General features: G+C 35.5%; 3 protein-coding genes across 4 annotated transcripts in view; 2 read left to right on the top strand and 1 right to left on the bottom strand.

The window, feature by feature from the left end:
- Positions 1-200: 200 nt before the first annotated feature.
- On the top strand, positions 201-19,896 carry TSG101 (tumor susceptibility gene 101). 2 transcript variants are annotated; one of them, XM_071590759.1, is made up of 11 exons: positions 201-261; positions 468-545; positions 641-725; positions 957-1,022; positions 1,103-1,266; positions 1,408-1,558; positions 7,981-8,165; positions 10,400-10,537; positions 11,448-11,546; positions 11,793-11,926; positions 19,167-19,896. In XM_071590759.1, the coding sequence occupies exons 2-11, from the start codon at positions 498-500 to the stop codon at positions 19,351-19,353; spliced, it is 1,257 nt and encodes a 418-aa protein (XP_071446860.1). In that variant the 5' UTR covers positions 201-261; positions 468-497; the 3' UTR covers positions 19,354-19,896. The 2 variants fall into 2 exon arrangements, with proteins under 2 accessions (XP_071446860.1, XP_071446861.1); XM_071590760.1 differs by lacking the exon at positions 201-261 and adding an exon at positions 363-383.
- A 9-nt stretch (positions 19,897-19,905) lies between these two features.
- Positions 19,906-20,663, bottom strand: kud (oligosaccharyltransferase subunit 5 kud). The gene is made up of 2 exons (XM_071590761.1): positions 20,541-20,663; positions 19,906-20,351 (listed from the first exon to the last, which is right to left on the bottom strand). Exons 1-2 carry the CDS (start codon positions 20,550-20,552, stop codon positions 20,112-20,114), a joined length of 252 nt encoding a protein of 83 aa, XP_071446862.1. The 5' UTR covers positions 20,553-20,663; the 3' UTR covers positions 19,906-20,111.
- A 30-nt stretch (positions 20,664-20,693) lies between these two features.
- The window catches only part of LOC139692538 (USP6 N-terminal-like protein), a 33,719-nt gene continuing 27,126 nt past the window's right edge, over positions 20,694-27,286 (top strand). Inside the window, exons 1-2 of the mRNA XM_071590762.1 lie at positions 20,694-20,915; positions 22,200-22,353. Of these exons, the coding sequence (XP_071446863.1) occupies positions 22,279-22,353 (75 nt within the window). The 5' untranslated portion in view covers positions 20,694-20,915; positions 22,200-22,278. The remainder of the gene's footprint in view (positions 20,916-22,199; positions 22,354-27,286) is intronic.

The raw sequence follows: 27,286 nt of genomic DNA on the forward strand, positions 1-27,286 counted from the left end.
TAAAAAAACATCATAATCTTAAATTATCTATATTCGTCCAATTAGTTGAAAAATAATACCTTACAATATCCTTTTGTACTTTTTATTGGTGTTTTCTTTCAGATGAATCTCTTCCAGCTGTCATAACCGCGTTTTCAAATTGCCGCCATACAATAGTACTACAAGATGTCGCTGATATAACCGATCTATCGATGGTCGATCGAGTATTTAACATCGATTTATGCACTCGAGGTTAAAGGAACAAGGAATGTAATTAATTAGGTAGGTAATTGCTGTAGTAGCTAATGTAAGGTGTTAAGTCATTTTTTTACATGCTATATGTAAGTTCAAGTGACAGCATAGTGCTGTGATTTTCTCAGTGCATCGTATCAGTTGCGGTTTTGGTGGGTTCCTACTCTTTGAGCTTTGTCATCATGACGTTTTATCCTGATTTAAATAGTTTAAATGAAATCTTGTTGTTTTCACAGTGCAATAAATTATCGCTTAGTCTTCCCATAATGAGTGACGGAACAAGTGAGGCATTTCTGAAACGGCAGTTGTCTATGGTGGGTATTTAATGTTTTCCTTGTTGTTAGTAATTAGCTTACTTATTGTATGTACGTCAAATAATCTACAACATAGTCATTCCCTATTTGTGCAGTACCATCATCCTGATGCCACTAGACGTGATGTCATCAGTGTTTTGAAGCGTTATCATTCACTTTCTCATCGTATGGAAACGTTTGGTAAGATACAAATAAGTATTCAACTTACCTTTGTTTGCATTATGAAGAATAGGTATAATTTGGTTTTCGATTTCTGTGGATTGCGCGTCGTTTGTTTTGATTAAAAGAACTTGCCATAACATGTGATTTGTCATTGATAAAATTGCATGGTGGTTGTCATCAATTACAACGAGCCAGGTAGCAATGGTCCACCTATAATAATTTGTGAATTTGATCGTGATATCGTTACAGTTTTCAACGATGGTTTGCAGAAGGAGTTGTTCAACTTGAATGGCACAATACCGGTGCCCTTCAAGGGTAAGATTTTAGCTGAAATTAATAGCTCTGCCATTATATATTTTAAGTCAATGATATTGGGAACATGATGATGATTTCAGGTAACTACTACAACATACCTATTTGTATATGGCTTATGGATACTCATCCATATCACGCCCCAATGTGCTACGTCAAACCTACCCCAGAAATGGAAATCCGAGTTTCGCCTCATGTTGACAACAATGGAAAAGTCTACCTTCCATACCTGCATAATTGGCAACCAGTAAGCTCGTTATTTTTATTTGTTAGCTTTTTTTGGACTATGAAATTTCATTCCATAGATTTGCCTTTTAGTTTTTCTGAATAATTGTTGTAACACATGTATTTCGAATTCATTGTCTTTAACGTTTCCTATTCCTAACAGAAAACATCAGACTTGTTGGGCGTTATTCAAGTGATGACGTGCTGTTTTGCAGAATCTCCTCCAGTGTTCACCAGAAGAAGGCCAGCCGTCAATCCAGTCGGAAATAGTCCTAGCACCCAAACAGCCACTACCACACCTTATCCCACACAGTGTAAGTTTTGAAAAAATCAATTGTTATCAAATTAAAGACTAAAGTAATATTGATACAAATACATGCATAATTGTTGTCTTCATTTTTGGTATTGAGGGAAACCAAGTACATATATCATTATCTCATTGTGGGAATGGTAAAGGAAAAGTGGTGCCAAACTTTACACTATATATCAAACTAACATAAATAACAATGTTGACCATATCCTAAAAAGTACACAGCTTGAAAGAACGACTGGATAAATTTGAGTTACATGGTGGATTAACCAAAATAGGTTCATGAAGCTGACAGGCAGAGTATGTTGGAAGTCTTGAGAGGAGACTTTTAAATGAACTTATGGTTCATGAAACTTGCAAGTAAAGCATGCCATTATAGGCATAAAATTACGGTGAATATTTGGCTCAATTTGTCATATGCCAGAGGTATCCTATGTAGTTATTTGAAGTGGCTTACGTTTAAATGTCAAACATTTGGTCTTGATGAATAGGGTCTATTTATTTTTATTTTTTTATTTATTTATATACCCTGCAAGCCACCACTAGGGTGTGTAGCAGGAGGCGAATACACTATAGACTAATTTTGACCTGATTATTTATACCCCTACCGTGGTCGCACAATGTTATTCTGACCCCTTATCGCTCGTGGAAAAAATGACATCTTTAATCTATCTGTTCCACACTTAATCTATCTAATTTTATTGGCATGATCTCTCCTACTGTAATACGATGGGGGTAATAATACATTTTCAACATCATCACTAAAGAGAAGTCCTTCCAATTTATACAAGAGATTTAATCTGTAATTTAACCTTCACTCCGTGAGTGATTCCCAGCCTAGCTGCTCTAATATTTTGGATATGCAAATAAGTTTATCATAATAACGTTTTACAAATCTCACTCCTCTATGCTGCACACGATCAAACTCGGCAATTACATTAGCCCACTAGGGAAGAAAACACCCTCGACATTTTTCTCGTTAGATCTCCAAACCCTTTTGTTTGTAAATATTTTTTACCAAAAATTAGTGACCATTCAACAGTGTGTGTTCAAATGGATTGATATTGATCAAAAAAAGGATATGGGGGACGAAAAGAAAATTTGGTAATATACCCGGGCAGATAGGGAAGGGCATCAGGAATTTCAAGGGGTAAGTTTCCGGGATGGATGGGTTTTGGAGCGACTGTGGAGAAAATATGGGAAACATTCAAAGAAATAGTTCTTGAGAGGCAAACGAAGTATGTCCCCATACAAAAACTGAAGAAAGCAGGAGGAAAGGCACACCGATTAAAGAATGAAAGTAAAGAAATGTCACAGCATTACAGCACCTTGGTCTGCAACCTAAATAGAGAAAAGAGAAAGGCAAAGGAAAAATTTCTTATAAATGCAATTCTGGAGGACAATGCAACAAATTTGTAAAGATACATGGGAACGAAGAAAGACAACAGGGAACGCATGAAGATATTAAAAACAAAGAATAATAGCATTATAACTGACTCTGTAAAAATAGCAAATATTTTAAACTTCTGCTTTACGGATGTTTTTCTGGGCATAGAAACAGAAAGGATAATAAGGCTCGAGCAAATAGCTCTGAAGGGGAATAGCAATAGAGCAGGATACTTGTGTGAAACGCAGCTTTTGGAATTAAACCAATTTATGGGAGACACAATAGATAAAGGAAAGGATGTTGATATGGTAATCATTGATGTTTCAGGAGCTTTAGACTAAGTGACTCACCATAGGTTATTGTTAAAGTTGGAGTCGTTACCATTAACAAATCGAGTAGCTTCAGGTGTGATGTGGTGCTGCGATCAGTTATTCATCATTATCACTAGATTTCAGGGCAAAGCAATGGGTAAAAAATGTTCTTACAGGCAGAATTAAAAAAGGGAATATGGAATACCTATTCAGAAGAGGCAAATGCTATAGCAGGAGTTCTACAGGGCAGTGTTCTAGGCCCATTGGTCTTCCTAATTTACGTTAATGATCTGCCAAATGATTTACATTCCCAAGTAAGAATCTTTGCTAATAATTGCATTATATACAGATTGGTATAACATGTAAATAATCGCTTAGTATTTCAAAATGGCATTGATCGCCTTGGTGACTGGGTTACAAATAATAATATGGGTGTTAATGTAAGTAAGAGTAAGCATATAACTTTTTCAATTAAAAAGAATGCACAAAAGGATATACACCCTCTTTAAAGAAAGTACTTAACTAGGTATTTTGAGTGGGGAGTCCAAGTAGATAATGATACATGGAAGGCATTTAAAGTACTTATTGGGTATTTAGAAATTTAAAAGGAAGTAGCGTAGCCAAGAAAGAAAAAGCATATAAGGTAGCCGTTATATGCTTTTTCCTATCCTAGAATACCCGTCCATAGTATGGGATCCATATGAGGCGGGACATATTAAAAAGATAAAGAATGTTCAAAGAAAGCCAGCAATATATGTACTCAGAAGGCTCAAAAAAACTGATGGTGTTGCAGAAATGTTGGAAATACTGAAATGGGAGAGTTTGAAAAATAGAAGAAAAGGAGTAGGTTAGGCGCAACGTATAGAATTATTAAAAATGACAAAGCATGGGAAAATTTATGGAGAGAGATAGAAAAATCAAACTATAAAGAAAAAAATGACCAGAGTTTTAAAATAAGAATACAAAAAACAAATGAGAAAAAATGCTATTTTTTTAAGCAGAACTATTATTGAATGGAACCAGTTGCCTGGAGGTTTATTTATGCCCTTTTCATCCAATTTTAGGATTTTTAAAAATAAGTGTAAAATAGCCACTGGGTGATTAATTTTATTGATTAGTGATTATAATACTATTACTTAAAATATTGTTTTTACGTGATGTGGACGGCATGAGAAGTTGTATTGCAAAAGTGAATGATATGTTGATGGTGCGTGATTTTGAACAGTATATGAAATTGAAGAGTACGTGATTATGGACGGTGTGTGGCGATAGACGGTTGTATGTATGTTGTGACCCTAGCCCATTTGTGATGGTAAAGGTGCTGTTGGTAATCTTAAAGTGTCATCGTTAATCATTTTGTCTCATATCTGTTCTTCTTATGTGTATGTATGTGCATTGTAAGAGTGGCCGTCGACCAAACTTCACCATTGCCACCAGGACAATTGCCTAATTGCAATGAGATGTATATAATAAATAATAATTATCCAACTTCGTAAGGATACTAGTAGCATATTCTAAATGAGGCCTAACCAGCGGCAGATAACATTTCTCTTTGACCATTCCATCACATTTACCTATTACTCTTGTAATAAATCCTAATTTTTTGTTAGCTTGTCCACATATTCCTGGTATTTGTTTCTAAAAATGCTTCCTTGGTAGTGATTTTTACTAAGGAGTTTATATTTAACATTTGTTAGAAAGGCAAAAGAGCATAATAATACAATTTGGGATTAGAATTCCCAACAAAATGTTCATAAATAACAATGGGATACCTAAAATTTGAGTATGTGGTACACCCCAATGAGTGTGTAGGTGACTAGAGACACTATTACTTGAATGAAATGAAAATTTAAAAAAATTTACACTGTCATAATATACTTATGTAAGTTGCAATTCTGCTTATGAAATGGCTCTGCTTGAATGATGTCAAGCCAACAGAAGTCCCCATAGCCTGCATGGACCTGTGTGAACATTTTATAATGGCTTTCAGGGATATTATGCTTTATTTTTAAGGTGTTTACGATCAAACTTTTTCAATAGTGAAAATTATTTGTTACCTTAATAATACTAAGTGGAAGATACATGTACTCTTCCATCTTGCATCCTCCTTTGTACGAGGGTAATCCCAGGAGTGCCCGACCTGACAAAGTAAACACAAATATTTTGGAAAAAAATGTATCTATGTTTCAACGTAATCTCCTTTCAGCTCTATAAACTTTTTCCAGCATTGTTCAGCAAGTTCGATACCCTTTTTATAATGAGAACTGTCTTGCTTCTCAAAATAGCGATTAACTGCCGACATCACTTCTTCACGGTTGGAAAATCTTTGCCCACCGAGCCATTTTTTCAAGTTTGCGAACAGAAAATAATCTGCGTGGGCTAAATCTGGAGATTAGGGTGCATGAGGTAGCAATTTAAAACTTGTCTTGATGTAACAACACTTTCTTCTTAGCCAAATGCGGCAGCTTTTGCTTGATTTCTTTGCTCAAACATTGCAATAAGTTTGCATAATACTTGCCATTGATAGTTTTTCCTTTTTCAAGATAGTCAATGAAAATTATCCCATGCGCATCCTAAAAAACCAATGCCATGACCTTGCCTGCAGATGAAATGCTCTTCGCCTTCTTTGGAGGCGGTTCTCCCTTTTGAATCCATTGTTTTGATTGTTCTTTTGTCTCGGGTGTGAAGTAATAGGCCCATGTTTCATCCATTAATATGAAATGATGCAAATATTCTGCTGTGTTACTGCAAAACTTTGCTAAACATCTTCACGACACCGGTCTTGCTCCAGTGTGAGCAAACGTGGCACCCATCTTGCACTCAGCTTTCTCATGTCCAAATTTTCAGTTAATATGCGATGTACTGCACTTTTTGAAATGCCTACTATGTCTGTTAGCTCGCACACACCCAGTCAACGATCATCCAGTATCACTTAGTAGATATTCTTCACCGTTTCTGGAGCTGTCACCTCATTTATTTGACCAATGCGATGTTGTCTTGGCAGCTCAGATGACCTCAATCAAACTCTGCTACCCAATATTTTACTGTTGTAAACAAAGAAGCAAACTCTCCCCAAGTAGAATCCAGTTCAGCTTTTATATTGGTTGAGCTGAGGCCTTTCAAATAAAAGTGTTGTATCACATTACGATAACCAATTTTCTTCATTTTCACAAATTCACTGAAAACATTCACTATTGATGGCTGCCAAACAAATACTAAGCAACATAGAATCTTCGAACTTGAAACATGCGCTTTATAGATTGTGTAATTTCTAATACAGTGATAATTTTCAATTAACTACCGCCATCTCTAGTGATAATTTTCAATTAACTACCGCCATCTCTAAGTAAGGCTGGGTACTTCTGGGGCTTCACATGTATTTGGCTATAATTTCTGTAGTACTACAAGGAAGCGTTTGTGTTTATTTGTGAGCTGGGTGTGTAAAATGGTTAAACTCCCCATTCAAGAGATTTGCTAAGATGTATGGATGTCATTATCACTCATATTTTAATTCTTCAGGCACCATGCATGGAAAATTCTGGTAGAGGATTTGTCTGAAATTGCTTGGTATTGTATACAAATGGTAAGAATACTTTGTAAATAGAAAGCAACTTCTCTGTTTTCAGGCAAAAATGCAAGAATGGAAAAGCACTTAATCAGTACGATTGTATCGTTTATTCTTAAACATGGCTATGGATTTTATAGAGCATATGCCTTCAGGTGCTACATGACACAAGATACAGCTATGGCACACATGTTACATGTGAATGAATATTTGTTCCATTGCTTTACTGTATTAAGTTAAGGCTGACATTAAGTATAATACAGACCTCCATCTTGTTTCTGATTATTTGTAGTTCAGTTGAAAAGACTTAGTAGTTGATTCGCTAAAAACCCTAGAAAACAGTGACTTAGGAAAGGCTGTGTCAAGGAATGGGAGTAGTGAATTTTTTTCAAAACTTACTGTTAAACTGTGTTGAAAAGAATTCAAACTTAATGCTTGTCACATTACTCAGCAAGAACATACCAACAATAAAATTCTTCTATGTGGACTCCCAGAAATTGGGCAGTGTTATTGGCAGTATTTGGATTTTTGCTTAGTGATAAATTAATGGAAGATATTACTCCTCATCAAAATTTTGAATATTGGCATTATTTTGTTCCAGTTTATCATTATACCTATGCTAAATATTGGCTATTAATTGGGAATTTGATTCTGAAAAGATGAATGAATTTTTTTGAAAGAAGAATTCGTTTCATCTCGAATAATATATTATATTGTTAAAAATTAAAATGTATTGAATGATATAAACTTTGAATTTTGATTATGGACTTCAACTATCTTTATGATATTTTATATTTCCATATACATGTATGTAATGGCTTTTATTTGAATGACTAAATTGAAGTTATTGGAATAATTATTACGTGTATTGAGTGTCAAAAAATCTCCCAATTATTTCAGGATAGCATTTAATGAAGTGATCTGTCTTGGAAATTAGAACATTTATAACTGTTTAAGTTGCTGTCGTGGATGCCTGGAAAGAAATGAGTCTCAGCGTTTTTAGACAATTGCTGCATGCTTAGTGGAATCTAAATGCATCGGCTGTGCTGTGAAATCTCTTGTAATTAAAAATTTTTATTTCATTTACTTACAGGAGTTCAATGATTGAACTTTTCCCCTAATTTTATGCTATTATTTTTCTTATAAGTTTGTTTTTGTTTTAGCATACATGCCAATGCCTGGTGCTGCATCAGGAACTTCGGGCCCACCTTACCCAATGAATAACTCCGGAAGAGCCCCTCTGCCATATCCTCTGGCTCCTCAGTCCGGTGGTCACTTCCCCTCAATGCAAGGCATGGCAACCCCTGGCTACCCTGCATACCCTCCTTACCCAATGGGAACACCTCAGGTGAGATGTTAAGCCAATGTTTTGTACGAGTTAGAGTGTTGTCTAGTGTATATTATTGAAATTCTTTTATCCATCTGCAAAAATTACAAGTAGAGCAAGTGGTGTAAGGAACGTCATCCTACTCTCTTGAGTTTCTATCTGCTGTCCATAAGTGATGTAATGGATTTCTCGCCCTAATAATTTGATCAGTAAGCGTCAGCCTGCATGTTTATTTTGCTTCATAACGGGTTGGACCATTCACCAGAAAAAATATGTATTTGTAATTTGTTAATGCTCTGTTTGTTTATAATCATAACAGAAATTAGAATTTTTCAGAACATGTCGTCGTTACAATGGACTTTTGTTATCACATTTTTCAAGGGGTGTGAAATTCTGGAAATACAAATTGACATGAGAGCTCATGGTCCATATAATCACTTGCTACTTTATGATCCCATTATGTCCAATGGTGAGTTAATCACTTATGTGCCAATTCCTACGGCTTTTCAAGATGTGGTAGCTGTCAATTTAGGTGGGCGTTTCACATAGTAGATTTAAGGTCAAGAGCCAGGGAAACCATTCATAATTTATTCATCATGCATTTTTATGACTTCCCAGGATTTACATAGTATGCTATGTTGCAATATAGTATACCATGTTACAATAATATGCATTATTCATGCAATTATTATCTCAGTGACTGTACTACTTTGATATCATTTGATCGTAGTGTATCATAGGCTATAGATTACACATAACGTCTTGGAATGGGTTGTAAATGAAATGTTTTTAAATGAAGACGAAATTTTTTTTTTACCATTTGCCTTCTCATGAAAAAACTGAAATGGGATGATAACTGTTGTTGTGCCATATTTGTGGCCATATTTATGGCATAAAATCACCTACAATCTGCATTTTCTAATGTAGCAATAATAAAATTAGGAATGGAAAACTTTTCTAAATATGCAAACTGCAGGACTAAAGAACTTGTATGAAAAATGCCTGTTCGGTTTCAATCGCTCATATCCTGGCCATCACTACTAATTTTTATGGTCATATTATTGCCATCTGCTAAAACGAAAGAGAAATATTATAGGCACAGACCAGAATATATTGCTATGTACATCTTCGTGCCAATCAATTCCATATAAGTGGAAATATATAGCAATATTTTTTCAATGTTACTATAAACCTCCACATCCACCTTCTTTCAGTGACAAAATGTAGGTGTCAGGAGGAGGAAAGTTGAACAACTGCCGTATCCCAAATCATGTTTTTTTCTGATCCAAGTCAGAATATTTTACCTACCACTGAACTGCTCACTCTAATCTTTATCACAGGCTCACTTAAGTTGATAATATAGCTGCTGACAAAATCAGGCAAAAACAGCAAGACTCTTGTGATGTCCTAAATTTTATTATAAGTCCATTTACAAGTGATGATGGTGTCACTCATGCTGTTGAATGATCACTGTGAGTGTCATTCATAGGTCTTACTTTACTTACTATTACCAATTTATTTTATATGGAAATCAATGTGTTACAAACTTTGTCCAATAGTGACTTATACCTGGATTATCATTATGAACTATGCACATTATATCACTAGTAGTACCTCAAGAAAAGTTGAGTAATCTTATATTTGATTTTGACAATATCACATCATTAATACTGTTTGGTTTCCAGCTCTAATCTTTCTTCAGCTACTTCCACATCACTCCCTTTACACAGTTTTTAATAGTTCAAATGTGTTTTCTGTAGAAAGAACAACTCTTAGATTGATGAAGCAAGATCATGTGGGTGTTATTCACTTTCAGCATTAGCTGAACTTAGGGGTCATTCTGCCCAATTTGAGGAACAAAAAATGATATGCAGGAACCAAATCCAGTTTCCAAATTTTGTACATGCATTCTATAAAATGTTTTTGTGCATGAAAAACTTGGTGTGCAATTGATATGTATCACAAACAAGGTAAACAAAACTAAATGCATGGTTGGATTTTGTGAATTATTCTCCAGGGTCTGTCTTCTCTGATTCCAGATTACTATGTTTTGCAAGATATACTTCTTTTGGGTATGCCAGTTAATTTGGAGTCTTAAGTAGACTCTCTCAATACTGTAATACAATTGATCTGGCTACCAGTAAATTTAGAAATTTCCATTCAAACCATGTAATGCTTTGGCAAGGACATAAAGAGTTCTCCGATCTGGTGACCACTGCGGTAATAAGAATGAAATATGCCATTCTTTGCTCAAGGTGCAACCTGTTCAAGAGTCGGGGATTGAGGCCTCAGGCACTGAGACAGGAACAATAACTGGAGAGCACATTCGAGCGTCCCTTCTTTCAGCTGTGGAGGACAAGCTAAGAAGGAGATTGCGCGAGCAGTGCCAGCAGGTAATGTATCTGTTGGCAGGACAGTAGTTTTTCTCTCAAAAATAATTAGCCCATGTTGAAGCTAAAGAGTATTGACTGATATAAATTCAAAGGATGCTTACTTTTAATGGTAATAAAGGTAGCTGTAGGGTCCGTATTCTCTAAAACAATTCTTTATGACTGGAGAAATATTTTGCTATGCAGAGAGATTGACATGTAGCGGTGGACTAGTTGTGCTACAGGGAGAATAATGCATTTGTGGATGGTTGATTTAGAATTCCTTACCGGTATAACTTCTGTTAAAGATCAAAGCAGAGTTGAATGAAGTTCATGGTACATCTGATCCTATTTTTTGACTGTTCACAATTCGGTGTATGGGTTTAGACTTGGCCATGCACCCACATCTGATAAGCATCATTCAGGACTTCTGGTGGAAGTGACTTCCTCCAAAATGACTGTCCAAATTGTTGGTAGGGTTTTGAGTGATTGATGAATCTAAGTTTGCAAAATAGTTGAGGCCCCAGGCATATCACAAGATGTAGGGGCTGGTAGCCTCTCAAGCACCCAGGTGTAAATTATAGGCATGTCAAATGTTATTGTGTTCCATTTCCCTTGCTGGCCAAGTGCTGTGCAACCATATGCATTAGATTCAATGTTTAAGTGTGCATTTATTGGCAGTAAAACATACTCCACAATTTTATGCTTAGGAGTGTAACTTCATACCTTAGTTTACCTGAAAAACCATTAGTGAGTTAGATACAATCACATATGTGTTACAACTGTAAATGCCAATTGTTTTTAGATATTTAACTCTGCTAAATAATAAGAAGTTTAATACTTTTGAGGTAATGCTTCTTATCTCTGAAGAGTTATTTTATTTCCCTTGTATGCTTCTGGGATTTTGATCTCATCCATTGGCATTGATTGACAGGCAATGGCGGAATCAGAAACATTGAGGCGCACTGGTGCTGAATTGGCTCATGGAAAACAGCGGCTTGATATAATCCTGTCAAGGCTGGAGAAGGAACAGGTTTGTTGCATTGGTTTGCATTTATGTGCAATGTACTTTTGGTTGTATATGAAAATCATTGTTATCAAATATTAGATATAAGCATCACTAGCCATAAATATTCTAATAAATATCCTACTGCTTGATGATTGTTAAGTGGAGATGAAAACTTAATTCAAGTAATTTTAATTCATTCTTCTGTGGATCTCTGTCCAAAATGTAATTTTTTGTTGCCTACTCTTTATTTCTTTTATTCAATTTCTTTAGATGGAATTGGAGAAGATTACTGTAATACTTCGTGAAAAAGAGCAAGAACTGAGTAAAGCTATAGCGAGACTAGAAGAACAAAAGACAATTGATGTAGATGATGCTGTCACAACCACAGCTCCACTTTACAAACAGTAAGTAATTCTAGAACTTTAGTACAGTTTTTTCTTTCCTGTATAATTATTCATCAATTTTTATAATTTGGTAGTCTGCTATTCAGTGTAGGTTTTTGGATGGACAAAAACTTAACGCCTCTGCATTTTTAGCCTGGGCTAGGAAGATACAACCTGACTCCTCGTACTGCAATAAACTATTCTTCAGTTCTACCAACATTGTGCCTCCTTTTATTCCATTCCAATATACCTACCCTCTTCCCCCTCCTGCCTTATCAGCCTATTGTATTCCCGCAGTCTGTCTTTAGCATTCCATTGCCAATTTAGATGCTCTTCATCCACCTTTTCTGCCCCCTTCAATTTTTCCGAACAATCCCCTCCTCCCCCACCATACCTTGCACTTCCTCATTTGTTTTCCTTTCTGTCCATGTCAATTTTTCTGTTCTTCTCCACACCCATGTATCAAAAGCTTCCAAATCTATGATTATCATCTTGGTTCAAAGTTCCAGTTTCCATGCCGTGTAAAACAATGCTTCTCATCAATGTTTTCATGAATCTATTTCTTAACATCCTTACTCAACATCCCTGCCATCAACTCTTTCCTCCTTGTGAAAGCTTCTTTGTCTAGCGTAATTCTTTGCCTTAATGTCCCCACAACTTTGACCATTTTGGTCCAAAACACTTCTGAGATACATAATCTCTTCCAGCTGCTCTAGTTTTTGCCCTCCTTCTTTAAATTTTAAATAGCTGTTCTCTTCTTAGATGATCTTATAATCTTTGCTTTATTTACATTTATTCTCAACCATTCCAATTAAACTGATCTTCCAGCACACTCAGAAATGATTGTAGCCCTTAAGCTAACTGACTAAGGCTTGATCACCTGCTAATCTAACTGATTTGAAGAGTTCCTTACCCATTTTATTTCCTGCCTCCAGCACTTCAAATGGGTTCCCCACCATTACATCTACAGATTTAGTGAAAATAACATATACTAATGATATTATGAGAAACAAATTTGCACTCTTCCACAGATTTGCTGTTACGTTTAGCGTGTTTCAGTTCATCGAACCATCTTCAGGTACCAGATGGCTCGATGAACTGAAATGCATTGTAGGTTACAATAAATCTGTGGAAAAGTGCAAATTTGTTTCTCACAATGACAAACTTCCACTACATCTTGCCTGAATCTTTTGACTAATGACATTCCTCTTTTATTCCCATACCTAGCACTGCTCAACCTGACTTTCAGTCCACAGCATACAGTTGAGCACTCAGAGATATGTACAGGTTGTGAATAAGCCTCCTAACCCTATACTCCTATCTTCCATAATATGATCATTAATTCTACGGGATTTATTTTATCAAATGCCTGCTCAGAATCCATGAAACAAACAAATACCTCCTGATTGTATTCTATGTTCCTTTCTATTGGTGATTTTATTGCTGCTATGGTATCATGTATGCCTCTTCCTTTTTGCACCCAAAGTGATCATCTCCTAAATAACCCTTTGCCCTACTCTCCATCATTTTATTGATGGTCTTTCATTTGCTCATCATCTAAATAAACATGATTTAATTTGCCGCTAAGTTTACAACTTAGCTGTGTATAAATTCATATTTATTGATACCACAATGGAAAAAGTCAACTTTTTTAGTGCAAGAAGTATAGATTTGGTTAAATTAGTTGGTCATTATTTTCTCCTTAGTAAGACAGCAAAATATTTTGGGCAACTAATGAGTATATGAATGACTCATTTGAATCAGCATGGGGATTTGTTGATGATGGAAATCATTGGCTTAAAAAAATGAGATTGTTACTTAGTGTATTTTAAATGTATCTCTCCTTAACCTGAACCACTTCCCCATAGACTTCAGCATGCATGTGGTAGAAGGGTGTGTGGTTGAGTCTACTCTAGAGCTGTGCAGGTGGGAGCAGCAATAGTTGCTCCTGGTTGGTCCATAGGTGGGTAGCCTATGACAAGTGAAAACCACCTCAATTATTTCTCCCATGCTTTTGATGTACACAATGGCAAGGGCAATGTATCCTGATGCCTTAGGCAATTTACCCTGTGGGGCTAAGGCCTGATAATGGGGTTATTTTCTCATGAAATCCTTGTGCAGCCAAGTTATTGGATGCTGAAAGGAAGCCAGATAAATATAATCATAAATTATAATAGGGACATGATTGATATTGGCCAAGTGGATTTAAAAAATCTAAGAAAGGAAATGGAGAGTGACATATGGACATGTAGGCAATGTGCAAGTTGAAATAGGGATATACAGTGGAAGGGATAGTCATAAAAAAATATATTTTGCCCTTGGGCATATATCCCCTAATAGCGCACCTATGAATACATGTAGTGAACATGATTTAAAGACATTGTGAAGAGTAATAAATTAATAAATGCATAGGAAATGGTAATTCAACATTAAGATGAAGATCCATGCCCTGCAAGAGAGAAAGGGAAATGATGGAATAGAGTATTTTAATAATTGTTAATATTTCTAGAGATGAAGCATGTAATAGATGTACCATGATATAGGGCATGTCCAAATTATTAAGTTTGAAAACAGCAATTAGCAGATAAAAAAAACACAACTACTGATGTACAAATATTACTAATTATTATTACACTTCTGAAACTCCTGGATTGGATAGAAAAGGATGGTCTGGAACAAATTCCTTAGTTTTCTTTTGAAATGTAACATCTTGTGGATTGTTGAGTTAATCGCTCAGTTTGAAAAAGAGCACTAATCCTATGTGATTGGGTCCTGTTGCAGTGGCACGTGTTGGAATGTACATATGATCTGTGGAAGTCATTCCAGAATCTACTCTAATGAGGATGAGCACTTAGAATTGAATGGCATCATTTGTAGGCCCATAATAAAGGATGATTAATTGATTTTTGCCACACTTCCATTAGAGGGATGTAGTCTTCTAGGGGTAGAACGTTGGACTACTGACTGGAGGGCCTGGGTTTGTTTACTGGGCTTGTCTCTTCACATCCTCAGCTCCACCTAAGCTGTGCGGTTTTTTAGGTACTAGAACTTCCTGGGAAACAGCCAGCTCAGGGAAAAGAACTGGCCCCCCTACACTGATGTGTGAATTTCACTCTCTGTGGAGCTTAGCACTGCGTGACCTCTACCTGCACCTATCAAACTGACCTCTGGATTGATAACTGTGTTTATGGTTTTGGCTTCCATTGAATAACTTCATGGTATGAGGAGCTAGGTTCAAAAATTTGTTTTCTGAAATTCTTATCAGAGATATTTGTCATTGTTTGATCAAGTACAGACTCTTTGTTCTTAGCAATTCCCATCCAGCTAATTTTGCTCGATGATAGGTTAAACCTGTTTATAAGATTGGTAACTTTCCTTCGTGCATGACAGTATTCCTTGGAAACTTAATGCTAAATCAAATGCCTTAAGTTTTAACAAATGTTCTTGCATAATAGCTAACTTATTTACAAAAATATGTCATGTCAGGGAATCTATGTAAAAAAACAATTTCAAGAGAAGACAATTTAACAATCGAGAATTCAATACGTTTATTACTGCAAGGAACTTAGTTAAGGCAAATGAAGTTGAAATCAATGCCATTTCCAACAAAAATATAGGATTTACTACTTTTACAGCTTGTTCTATAAAAAATACTGCCGACAGACAAAACAGAAAAAAAGCACCCGAACAAAGTCAATACCAATAAAAAGAGACGTTTCAGGCGTGATATGGTGGAATATCATGATTAATTAAAAATAGCAATTTTCCACAAAAATAAAATTTAATGCGACCGGTTTCAATGTTACTACACCTTACATTACTACCACCTGATGATGATGTAGTAACATTGAAACCGGTCGCATTAAATTTTATTTTTGTGGAAAATTGCTATTTTTAATTAAAGTCAATACCCTTGGAGTATATCTAATGTCCAGTGGTAAATCAATTTCTTTGTATTTTGTTGTGAGAATTTTTTCTAAATGGTGCAGCTTATTCCTCACAGATTGAACATTTTGATGATAAATATTTAGTTTATGATCATTGGTGAACTACTTTTTATCAATTTTACCAGCAGAATGAGGAGTGATGCTATTTTCTCAATTTTCACAATGTGTAGCATTTGAGTTCTCTTTTGGCTCTGCATCCTTCACAGCATGATAGGGATCTATAAAACCAATTTATAGTATTTATATTAAAATTGGTAATCCATACTTCTACAATGAATAACCATGTAGAAATTTGCTATAGTAATGAAAACATTCATCCTAGTTAATTAAACTTGCTGAATGAGAATAAAATGTTCATGAACGTCTAGTTCAATTTTGTATTCTTTCATAAAACTAAACATTGACTTCTTTCAGAAAAGTGCAAAAAAGAACTTTCTCCTAGGCAATGAAAAATTAGTAACTTTGTGATTCCACAGAAAATTAATTACGATGCGATCTGGGTTTGGACGTTCAATGTCATCTTCGGGACCTGAAGATGGCGTTGAATGTCAAAACCTGGGTTTTATCATAATAAATTTTCTGTGGAATCAAAAAGTAAATAATTTTTCATTTCCAATATGAATGGATTCCATAAAGTTCGCTGGAAACCATAAAATTCTTATCCTTTGAGAACCTTTAAACCTCATGTTCATTTAATTTTGCATGCAATTATTTGAGTTTATGTCATAAATTTTTGATCAAGATATGTTAGTCTATGAAATAAATAAGAACTTTATTTCTTTCATCAGTATTTTTATCCATTTCCCATGTCTGTAAATTCAATTATTTGGTATTCAATTTTATATTTGGTAAGGTTCTGGACCCATTTTTCAACATCAAGGTGTCATTTGATGTTGGCACCTAATATAATTAATGGTTTCTGGCGTAACTTTATGGAACCGATTCATTATAAATAAATGAAAGGACTAACTTTGTAGTTCCACACGAAAATGATGTATTCACACGACCCGGGTTTCGAAGTAAAACTTCATCATCAGGTGAGCTCTCTACATTTGCAGCCCTTCTTATATAAGAAGGGTTGGCACCTAAATTAGTATAGAATGAATAGAAAAGATGAAAAAATGTTCCTCTTTTATGCGCATAACCTTTTGAATACTATGGTCAGTTCATGTGCATTTGACTAGGAAGTATTATTACCTCTGGGTAGTGTGATGCTGTAATGAAGAGAGAGCTGAACCATGGGTCTTGAGGCTGCCTCTTTATCAAGTTCATGTTCTACCATGTTAATAAACTAATAAATGGTGACAGTATTATTTCAGAAAATAAGGTTATCAATGGTGAGTTGTGTGGTAAAGGGGGTTTTAAAAGAAAAATGTGTTGGTAGTTGGACAAGTTATAGTAATTTTGTTCCTGAGAGGAATGTTAAAATGTCCATTTTTTATCCTTTAGGACCATTATTAAAACAAATCAAGTGGCAACATGAAACTCCAGTACAGGAATATATCAAATATGTTCTATCTTTGAGATTGTTTACACATAAGCAATTTAGATGTACTTTTTTACGCCATATGCTGTTGTGCTATACTAGACATCTTAAGAACATCAATATAACTAGATTCATTGTGTTGGTTAGCTACGATTGTACATGTAATTACTCTTCAGGGATTAGAAAAAATTTCAATTGGAATATCTTAAATGGCAGCTTTTGTTTACTTAAAGGATTTGGTTCCATATCACCCTGCAAATGTATCACATACTTGGTATTGCAACTAGGCCATCGATTTGAACCTTTCGAGCTGAATTATTTTCTGTGATGGAATACTACTATAAATTATTGGTCGGCAGCAGGTGATAAAATTAACTGTTAGTATCAGTGTCTTAGTCAATCATGCTTCCGAATGATTGAAACTTGCATTGAAACAAAGTGGAGATTTGTGAGTAACAAGTATCAAATGTTGAATTTCAAAAGGCTTGTGTTTTAAGTCATAGTGATTCAACCAGTTCTTCCAGATAAAATAACCTTAATTAAAGCTCATAACCTACTCTGTTTATACATACTTGGGATTTTAATATTTTGTTGCAAATATTCTTTGTAAATGGGATGCTTCACAGTGTCCAAAGAATGAGCCTTATAATTAATTGCGTTTTAATTTCTAGAAGAGCTGGAAGCTACTGATAGAATGGTTGTTAACGATGATGATGCTAGGAGGTGCTTCAGCAAAAACTTACCCAAGATTTCAAAATCTATTGGACCTGAGACCAAATATCATACAACAGGGAATGTATTCAACACAGATCTTAGTTTAGTCAACCTGAAATGAAAATTTATGACAAATATACGCCAGGAATGCATAGCAGTTAATTTCCCTTATTTTGCCAGAAGAAATGGGTGGTTTAGGGTTGAAATTCAAATATCTTATTTTGATAATTACTCATTGCTATGAAAAAAGGTATCCAGTAAAAAGTTTCTTTCTGACGTATTACTAATTTTAAGGCCTTGAGGACAGTTGGTAACTAAGACTTACCTGTAGCCCGCTCTGGCTGCATCTAATGAATGACTATGTCTGGCTGCACAGTGCTGAAAAAACATTAATACCAAAATAATATCTTTACCATCTCTTGCAAATTCTCGTTATTTTATTTAATGACCCCTACCTTAAACTCTTAATCGTGACCATAGCTTAAAAAAAGCAGCAGGAAAAATTATTGCATATATTTTTGTTGAAATGTTTTAGTAAAAATATGAATAAAAAATTGGCTGGATAAAAGAAATAATTTGAGTATGCTCAGAAGAACTGAGGAAATCTATTCACTTGCATGTATTGAGGCAAAGGACATGCTGTTTGGATTATGCCAAGAGTGGCATTAGACTAATTTGGTACAGGAAAAGGCTCTTCACTTAAGTTGAAAGTATTTCATTTTTGCCACAATGGGATATTAATAGTTATTCATTATGCATGATAAAATCCTTAATCAACGTTGACTTCTGCACCCCTACTATCTTTGTTGTATTCCAGAAATTAAAGTAGTCAATCATATCACTGAAACCATGTTAAAACTCACATTTTGTTTGTGAAGTTGCCGTTTCCAATGTTTGATCAAACTTTTGTAATTCAAGTGAGCAACAGTCGCCGGAAGTAATGTTAAAGGACACAAAAATTTAGGTTGCATATTAATATCAATATCATAAAAATATTTGCTCAGAAGTTGGGGTCAGATGTGCCTATTCATTGGAAATGAAGTTGATTTTAGTTTTGAAGAAAACCTTGTCGTCTTTCTGTGCTGATCTGCTGATTTTCCATGTATTATTTCAGGCTTTTGAATGCATTTGCTGAAGAAGCTGCGACAGAAGATGCAATATATTACCTTGGCGAGGCCTTGCGACGTGAAGTAATTGACCTGGAAACATTCCTCAAGCATGTGCGCACTCTGTCTAGAAAGCAATTCACGCTGCGTGCACTTATGCACAAATGCCGGCAAAAGGCTGGCTTAGTTGGTTAAAAGCACCTGATTCAGGTGTGGTCAATTTTTACTTATATATATATTTAAAAAACCGTGTAAAGTGTAATGCGGCTGGGGCGGGAAGTGAGTGCAGACAAAGAACTGGGATTTCATAAAATGTGAAATATCTGTATTGTATTGAAAAATATATTAATGAAGTTTTAAGGCATTGGAAAATGACTGACACCATTGTTACTTAGAACACTTTTTATAATTTTCCATGCGTGCCATTTAGTAGCTGACATGGTTAAAATGGACTACTATTGCTGAAGTAGTGGTCAGTCGTCATTTTATATACCTGGATACTAAGTACCATTTTGCGTGATGTAAAGGACTGCTTTTTAGTGGCAATGGAATGTTTTGTATATTGAAAAACATGCCTCTCGCCAGATTTTATAACGCTTGATAATATAACTTTGCCATTAACGAGAATCTTGCACTCGACATTTATATTTGTGTTGTCGCAATAGTGATAGCGTCTTTGTTACTTCAAAGAAATCTGTGGTATGTAAAATTAAAGTAAAATTATTATCATTATGTATTCTTGTCAATTTATTTATCCATTTATCAAGAGAATTTAAGTGCATACATTTTTCACATGGTAACAAACAATATTGTTTCTGTACAACCCATTTCAGTACAAAGGGGTAGATGAAAAATAAGGTCGAGTTGGAATGTTACTTATCCCTATTCCTCAGGCCCATTTTATGCCCTCAACGGCGAATAAGTTTACACGCTTCACCAATGTCCGTAGACCATCACACATATATTCCGACCCATAGAAGAAGAAAAAGAACACCAAAACCAGAAAATAACGCAGCCACTAAAGACACTAATAATTCTTTAAAAATATCTCTCGTAAACTTGGTTGCAGTTACTTCGTAAACAAAAAACCAGGCTGTAAAAAACACTCCGATTCCAAGCAGTAACAACGACAGATGTGGAAAAACTGCAGGATTGACGGGAGAGACATATCTTGACATGTGTTCTACGTCCATCTGGGTAAGGAAAGAGAATGAATTAAGGCACATAAGAGTTAAAATGAAAGCTATTTGCAAAGTGAATGTAGATTACAAAATAAATGTTTGATTGATAAAACAAAATATTTACTGTTTGACAAAAAAATGATCTAATATATCACGGTACGTTTCATTTCATAAACTTAGACTGCATATCAATATACTTACCATGCTTAACATTTTGACGATTGTGATTTTAGTTTAGCCGGCTTAAGTAATTACTCCACGAATACCAAGATACGTTTACAAATCGAAACGGAAGTAGATGATGCTCAAAAACGCACTTGTGTCACGTGACGTAGATTTCCGGTTTCGCTAAAAGTAGGGTGATCTCTTGAGACGGCAATGTTTAGGAAACGTAAACTGTTTATCTCCTCACCTTAAAATTACAATTAGTGACAGTTCACTCTATAGTTCATTATGAATGGATCATTCCTCAAATTCAGTGATCTGTCTTCGTAGAGAATTTCTACAATCTCTAACTTACGACAAGAGGTTTTCTGCTACTCGTTGTTGGGAGAGCCTAGTACCTCAACGAATAGGGTAAGTTGTTTTCTGTTTATGTATGTTTAATCATTATGCGTTAGCATTCTTGACCACTGTAATGTTCATATTTTATTCATTTGATCTTCAAAATTATAATTTTTTCCCCGAACTATATTGATTAGAATGTCGCCTGTCAGAACGTGGCTTTTGATTGAATATTTACTACTATTATGTGATTATACTCTAGTTTTTTGGGGTCATTTTAGTTTAAATTGTTCAAGTTGCTCTTCTTGTTAGCGTTCAACCTAGAAATTTAATGTAATTTGTTACATTTTACCGTAGTTGCAGTTGGTATTCTAGCTCTCATTCGGTATTATCAGTTGACCGTCAATATGCCCAAGTGCACGTAAATATGCAGTAAATACACTGTTTAGTATGTTGATGGTACTTTACATGAAACTTAAAATTTCATGCCATTTTGGGTGTGTTGTTAACTATTTCATTGTTTACGTACCAATTATATCATACGACTTCTGTTTGGTGGATGTTATCAGCAGGATAGCATGAACGTGTGGAAACTTACAACTCATACCTGATAACAAAAACGGTTCCCATTATGTGCTGTGGATTTAACATTCTTGTGTATTGTCCATATATGGCACGAGTTTGTTTACATAAGAGGCGGAAGCTCTCCCGACTTATTTAGAGAGCTTATTAATTTGCGATTTTTTAATGGTGTTACTTGTAGGTTTGTTACACATGCTAAATATTATGATTTTATTGAATTATATTGGAATTTTGATTCTGTAATGAAGTAAATCGCATACCTTGGGGACGATCTCTCTTTGGCATCTTGGAAGAGATAATTCAGTGTAGGAACGCATCATATGTAGAAAAGGAACCCTGTATTAATAACTACGGCTAAATAATAATTTTTTTACGCTATCATATTGTGAACTTTAGTTTATCAATGTGCGTTTACACGATTATTCACTAGTTGTTAGTTTTGAAGCATTCATGGATGAATTTTAAAATTTATTTTCTTTTAATTAAATGAGTGCTATTTCAAAGGAATAAACTCCATCGATTCGATGTACTTGCCTAATTTCACTCTGCATGTTTGACATGGTTTACGCTTGTTTTTTTACTAATTCTTCTATCTTGCCCCAAAGTTGAAGAAAGTAGCATCCCTTGTCACTGACATGTATTCATATATTTTTATTTGTGGTGACATTTAAGACTTATGTAATTGAATTAATTTTTAATTTGTTGAATGGAGTATTTTATATGTGTCCTTTTCTAGTATATTTGGGCATCCTTTTACTTAATTTTATGTTCCAGGGAAAGTTATGGCGCTTTGCGCGCCACAGATAATAGTTGCTAGTGTGCTGCTAAGAAGAGTGGCAATGGAGGGAGGGCGATGAGGGAATCTGAGGGGGGGACAGAGGCCCACGCAGGGGGTAGTGGTGGGGCAACAGGCGAAGATGGACGACAGGTATGGCGACATCCTATCTTTTAAAGAATGCCTCGCTTTAACTTGTGTTTCATTTTCAACACTTTCAGTGTGTCGCTTAAATCCCATGATGATTCATTCATCTTGAGGTCACACTGCGAGTAATGACCTCATTAAGTGAGTTCATTTGAAATTTGGCTTGACATTATTGAAACATTTTCAGGATATTCTCTCTGATACATAGAATATCATATATTCTTTATCACACCCGTTTAAATACCTCTATTTTGAAAGCTTGAAATGATTTTTATTTTGTTAAAAGCAGAATTGAGCTCAGGTATGTTTTGCCCAATGGCGTAGTTGTTCCAGGCATGCAAAGTAAATTTGTGATGGTTCACACTGTTATTCACATTATTCGCTTATTCCACTCCAGTTTTACATATGTAATTTTTCTGCAGATTAAAAAAAAAGGCAAGCAGTAATAAAAGCAGCAAAAGGTCAGCAGCAATAAAAACCAATAAATTTTTGCCGTCTTGTTGCATGCCATGGATGGGCACACATCTTTGCTTATTTTCTGCGACACATGTGCAGTATGCTGTTCGAACACCCATTACCTAGGTGGGCCTAATCATGATTAAAATTAACTGATTCGCAAGGAAAAAACACGCGGTTACCGACCCTGATACCACCAAGGCCTACACTGGAGATTTAAATTCAGTTTCACAAAGAGGTGTAATTTGCTAAATGATGTTGTGCTGAGAAATAATTGCGAAGGATATGGAATGAAATAAAGTAATCCCAGGCGGTGAAACTGACCAACTGGTCTGATATCTTGAATCTAATGGCTTCAGTGAGCAAATTGCCAGGTGTTTTAAGTCGAATTGAGGAACATGAGGTTGAATTTATAATTGATACAAATACTTTTGAATTGAAGTTAATGTGAATATAACCCTCTCATATCCCAAGGGGGAATTGTCATTGCCTTTGTTTTTCTTGTTTCCATCTGTGACATAAATTGTTAAGTGGTTAGTAGCATAATATTAAGTTGCTGATGATTCAGAAAGTATACTTTTTCCACCAATGATTCACCAACCAAAATATATCTGGCTCTGTCATTCAGGCATTGTGTTCAGTTTCGGGTGGTATAAATCAATATCTCCCGGCGCATAGGAATACGTAAACCCAATTGACCGGGGAAATCTCAGTTGATCTCTTAAAATTAACCATTATATGGTCCTTCCATGTCAAATCAACAAAAAATGTAATCTCAAATTCACCATCACCAATTCATTTTAACTCAGAATTCCCATAAATGAAAAAGAAACACTTTGTTCCAATCCACCACTTTATTACAGGTACAGTGGTGGATTGGAACAAAGTGTTTCTTTTTCATTTATTAAAATGAACTTCCACAAAGTTGAGGCTGAAACTATTGAACCAGAATTCCCATATTTATAATTATTATTATTATAGGTAAAGTGCCAGTTAAGGTGCATTTTGGATTGACACATGCTACCCAACGGTATTGTGAAAATTCCCTTGTCTCTCCTAAAAAGTGCAATCTGATATCTAACCTCACACTGGGCCTCTCTTCAATTCTGCATGCTTCCTTCCTCCCTTCATTCCTTCCAATATTCCTATCCTTTTCCTGTCCCTTCTTCATTTTCCTAACATTCTCTCTTCTGCCACAGTCCTCAATCCCCTCTCCTCCCCCACTACACCCAATACCTCCTCATTTGTTTTCATTTCTGTCCACTTATCCATCTCTATCCGTCTCTACACCCTTATTTCAAAAGCCTCCCATCTATGCCTAACATCCCTCTTCAATGACCATGTTTCCGCGCCGTAGAGATTCACGCTCATCATCTAGGTTTCGACTAGCAATTTCTAAGAATGTTAACTCAACGTCCCTGTCATCAACCTTTTTCTCCTTGTGTGTCTGCTACTTAGACCAATTTGGTTCAAAACTCTTCCTATGCACGCAAACTCTTCCACCTACTCGAGTTTAAGAACTCCTGTTTTAATATTTAACTTGGCCTTCCTCTATCTTGAAAACAGCATTATATTTGTTTTGCTTTCATTAATTCTCCTCCCATGCCCATCCTATTTACTTTTGGATTCGTTCAACAGTGCTTGGAACCTCTTGGCTGACCGACATACTAAAGCTTAATCATCAGCAAAGCTAACTGATTTTATGAATTCCCTCCTGATTATCATTCCTGTCTCCAGTTCTTCCCGTGCCTCTTTAATCATTTCCTCGACATATCTGTTGAACAGCACCGGTGATAATGGACAACCCTGCTAAATTCCTCTACCCAAAACTGCCCATTCGGACTCCCTGTCCTTCAGTCACACCTGAGCCATCTGAGAAATGAACAGGTTGCAGATTAGTCTCCTATCCTTACAATTTATTCCAATTGTCTGCCAAGCATTCATTAGTTATTCCTAATTCACTCTATCAAATGCCTTTTTGAAATCCACGAAACAGGCAAATATGTCCTGATTGTGTCTCTCCCCTCTCTGAAGCCAAACTGGTCATCCCCTAAGTAATCATTTGTCCCGCTCTTTATTCACTTGTTGAAGATCCTGAGAACTACTTAAGCTCTACACGTGATGTCAAACCTATTGTTCTCTAGTCCTCAAATGAAGTAGCCTTTACCTTTTTTGGAATGAGAAACTAACACTGATGTGATAAAATCTTCGGAATAAATTCCTATCTCATAAATGGTGTGAATTAGCCCATTAAAACTCTTCCTCCCTGATTTTCCTTAACCCTTAAAATAGTTTTGTGAGAATGTTTTCTACCCCATGGCTTGATTTGAGGTTCAACTAATATTTTTCCTGACTTTATGTCTAACTTTCAACCCAGATTTTCCTCTGACATTTCATCAGTGATAAAATTGTCTTATGCACCACACCAATTTCACCCTTCCACGGTAAACTTTCCATATCCTCACACTTAATCTTCTACCGTGCTGCTTTTGCTTTATTTGTCACCCGTCTCAATTTATTATTTAATTCTTTTTACTTCCATCTGCGTAAGTATGTGTTTACATTCTTCTGTTTCCTTCTCTAATCTATCTTTCTAATCATCTCATCTGTAATCCGTGGTCTCCTTGTCATTTTCCTTTTAACAGTTTCTACAGTTTCTTTTACTACTTTTGATATCCATTTTTGATATGTTCCCATTTTTCTCGATAGTACTCAGCTCCATGCCCTCACTAATGATTCGCCCAACAGCCTGCTGGTACTCTTTCCTTTTCAATCCACTTAATGTTTCTACATTCCATTTGCTTCACTGTCTTCCTTGTTGTATATTTTTGGATGGAACACAACCCTTCATAATTACTAAATTGTTATCCAAGTCTGCATTTGCTCCTGGGAAAGAGTAATAGCTTAGGTAACAGTAATTAAGCCCTCAAAGTTAAATAGCTGCTCAGTAGCCATTTCAAAGCTCTTAACATGGATCACGTTTGCACAAAGGATTATATGCAGTTAGATTTACAAGGTCTTAAAAAAGAATATTGATTTTTGAAAATGTCATAAGGTAGCAAGTATCTGGAAAAAAATCATCTTTCTGTCTTTTTCAACAAGTTTTGAAAATTTCAGTTTATTATCTCATAGATATCGCACAAAAATTTATATTTAAAACAATAGGTAGGAAATGCAATGCATATTCATACCCTTCTGGTGCAAAGTAAATATAATTAATATTTAGTTTCAGGTTCAAGTTATGTTTTAATGTGCACAAAAAGAAGACATGTGGTTGTTGAAGGTATTATTTTATGGAATCGATTCATTTCATAAAGAAAGACAGAAACTGCATAATTTCTCTTGATTTAATTTAGACACAACCCGGCTTTCACTATCATTTTCTGGTGATGATGTTGGACTTTGAAGCCCTGGTGTCCAAATAAAATATTGTGGAATTACAAATTTATAACTGTTCCTTATGTCCCTGCAGTTCTTAGACTTGCCTAACAAGACATTCCGCATATTTGGGAATCTTACCAAATCATCTCCCTCGTATGAGGGTTGCAATTTATGTGTTGAACCTTGACAACACTAAGTGCTTTAGGAGCCATCTGATGTTTCCATCTGAAAATTTGGTTTTTTTTAACTCTAAGTTTCTTCTGAAAATTTTGTCTTTTGATCATAACTTGTGTTGTTTACTTTGACTCGAAAATTTTGTCTCTGAGGAAAAATGGAATTAACTCATGAACACATTTGTGCAATGATTTTTTATGACTTTCGGCGTGGATTATCAAGATGGATTGCATCAATCAACTTACTTCCACTTTTGGCGATGAATCCTTTGCCACTGTGAAACGCTGGTATAACGAATTCCATCATGGCCGCAATTTGCTCAGCGATGAAAGTCATGAAGGTCATCCAAAATCAGTTGTGCCAGAAAAAATTGACGCCGTGCAATAACTGGTATAGGAAAATTGTTATGTAACTTATCGTGAGACTGAAGCATCCTTGGGGATTAGTATGACGACGTAGCTTTATTTTGCATGCTCAATAAGATACATATTGCATGAACATTTAGCTGTGAACAAAATTTGTTTGCATTGGATCCCATATAATTTGACAAAAGCTCAAAAAGATGCTCATGTCAATTGGTGTAAAGAAATGCTCAACAAATGCAATCGCAGTGCATCAAAAGCTGTGTAAGTGAAACATCTACACAGGTGATGAATCTTGGATCTATGAGTATGAGCCAGAAATAAAACAGCTATCCACTGTACGGGTCTTCCAAGATTAGCCAATTGTGATAAAAGTGATTCTTGCACGAAGCCCATCGAAGCAATTGATCAACTGTTTCTTCAGAATAACTGGACATGTGGCAACTGTACCGTTAGAGCAACGTAGAACCGTGATATCTGAATGATACACAAGCATATGTTTGCCAGAAGTACTCGCTGAAATACGGAAAAAGAAGTGGCATCATTCTTCATGATGACAATGCAAG

Source organism: Hetaerina americana, unplaced genomic scaffold (genome assembly GCF_022747635.1).
Source record: "Hetaerina americana unplaced genomic scaffold, ioHetAmer1.1.p SCAF_4, whole genome shotgun sequence".
NCBI lineage: Eukaryota > Metazoa > Arthropoda > Insecta > Odonata > Calopterygidae > Hetaerina > Hetaerina americana.

Coding starts and splice junctions, on each gene's coding strand:
- TSG101 (XM_071590759.1), top strand. CDS start 498: ATGAGTGACGGAACAAGTGAGGCATTTCTGAAACGGCAGTTGTCTATG. Junction 1,267..1,407: donor ACCTGCATAATTGGCAACCA/GTAAGCTCGTTA, acceptor TATTCCTAACAG/AAAACATCAGACTTGTTGGG. Junction 1,559..7,980: donor CACACCTTATCCCACACAGT/GTAAGTTTTGAA, acceptor TTTTTGTTTTAG/CATACATGCCAATGCCTGGT.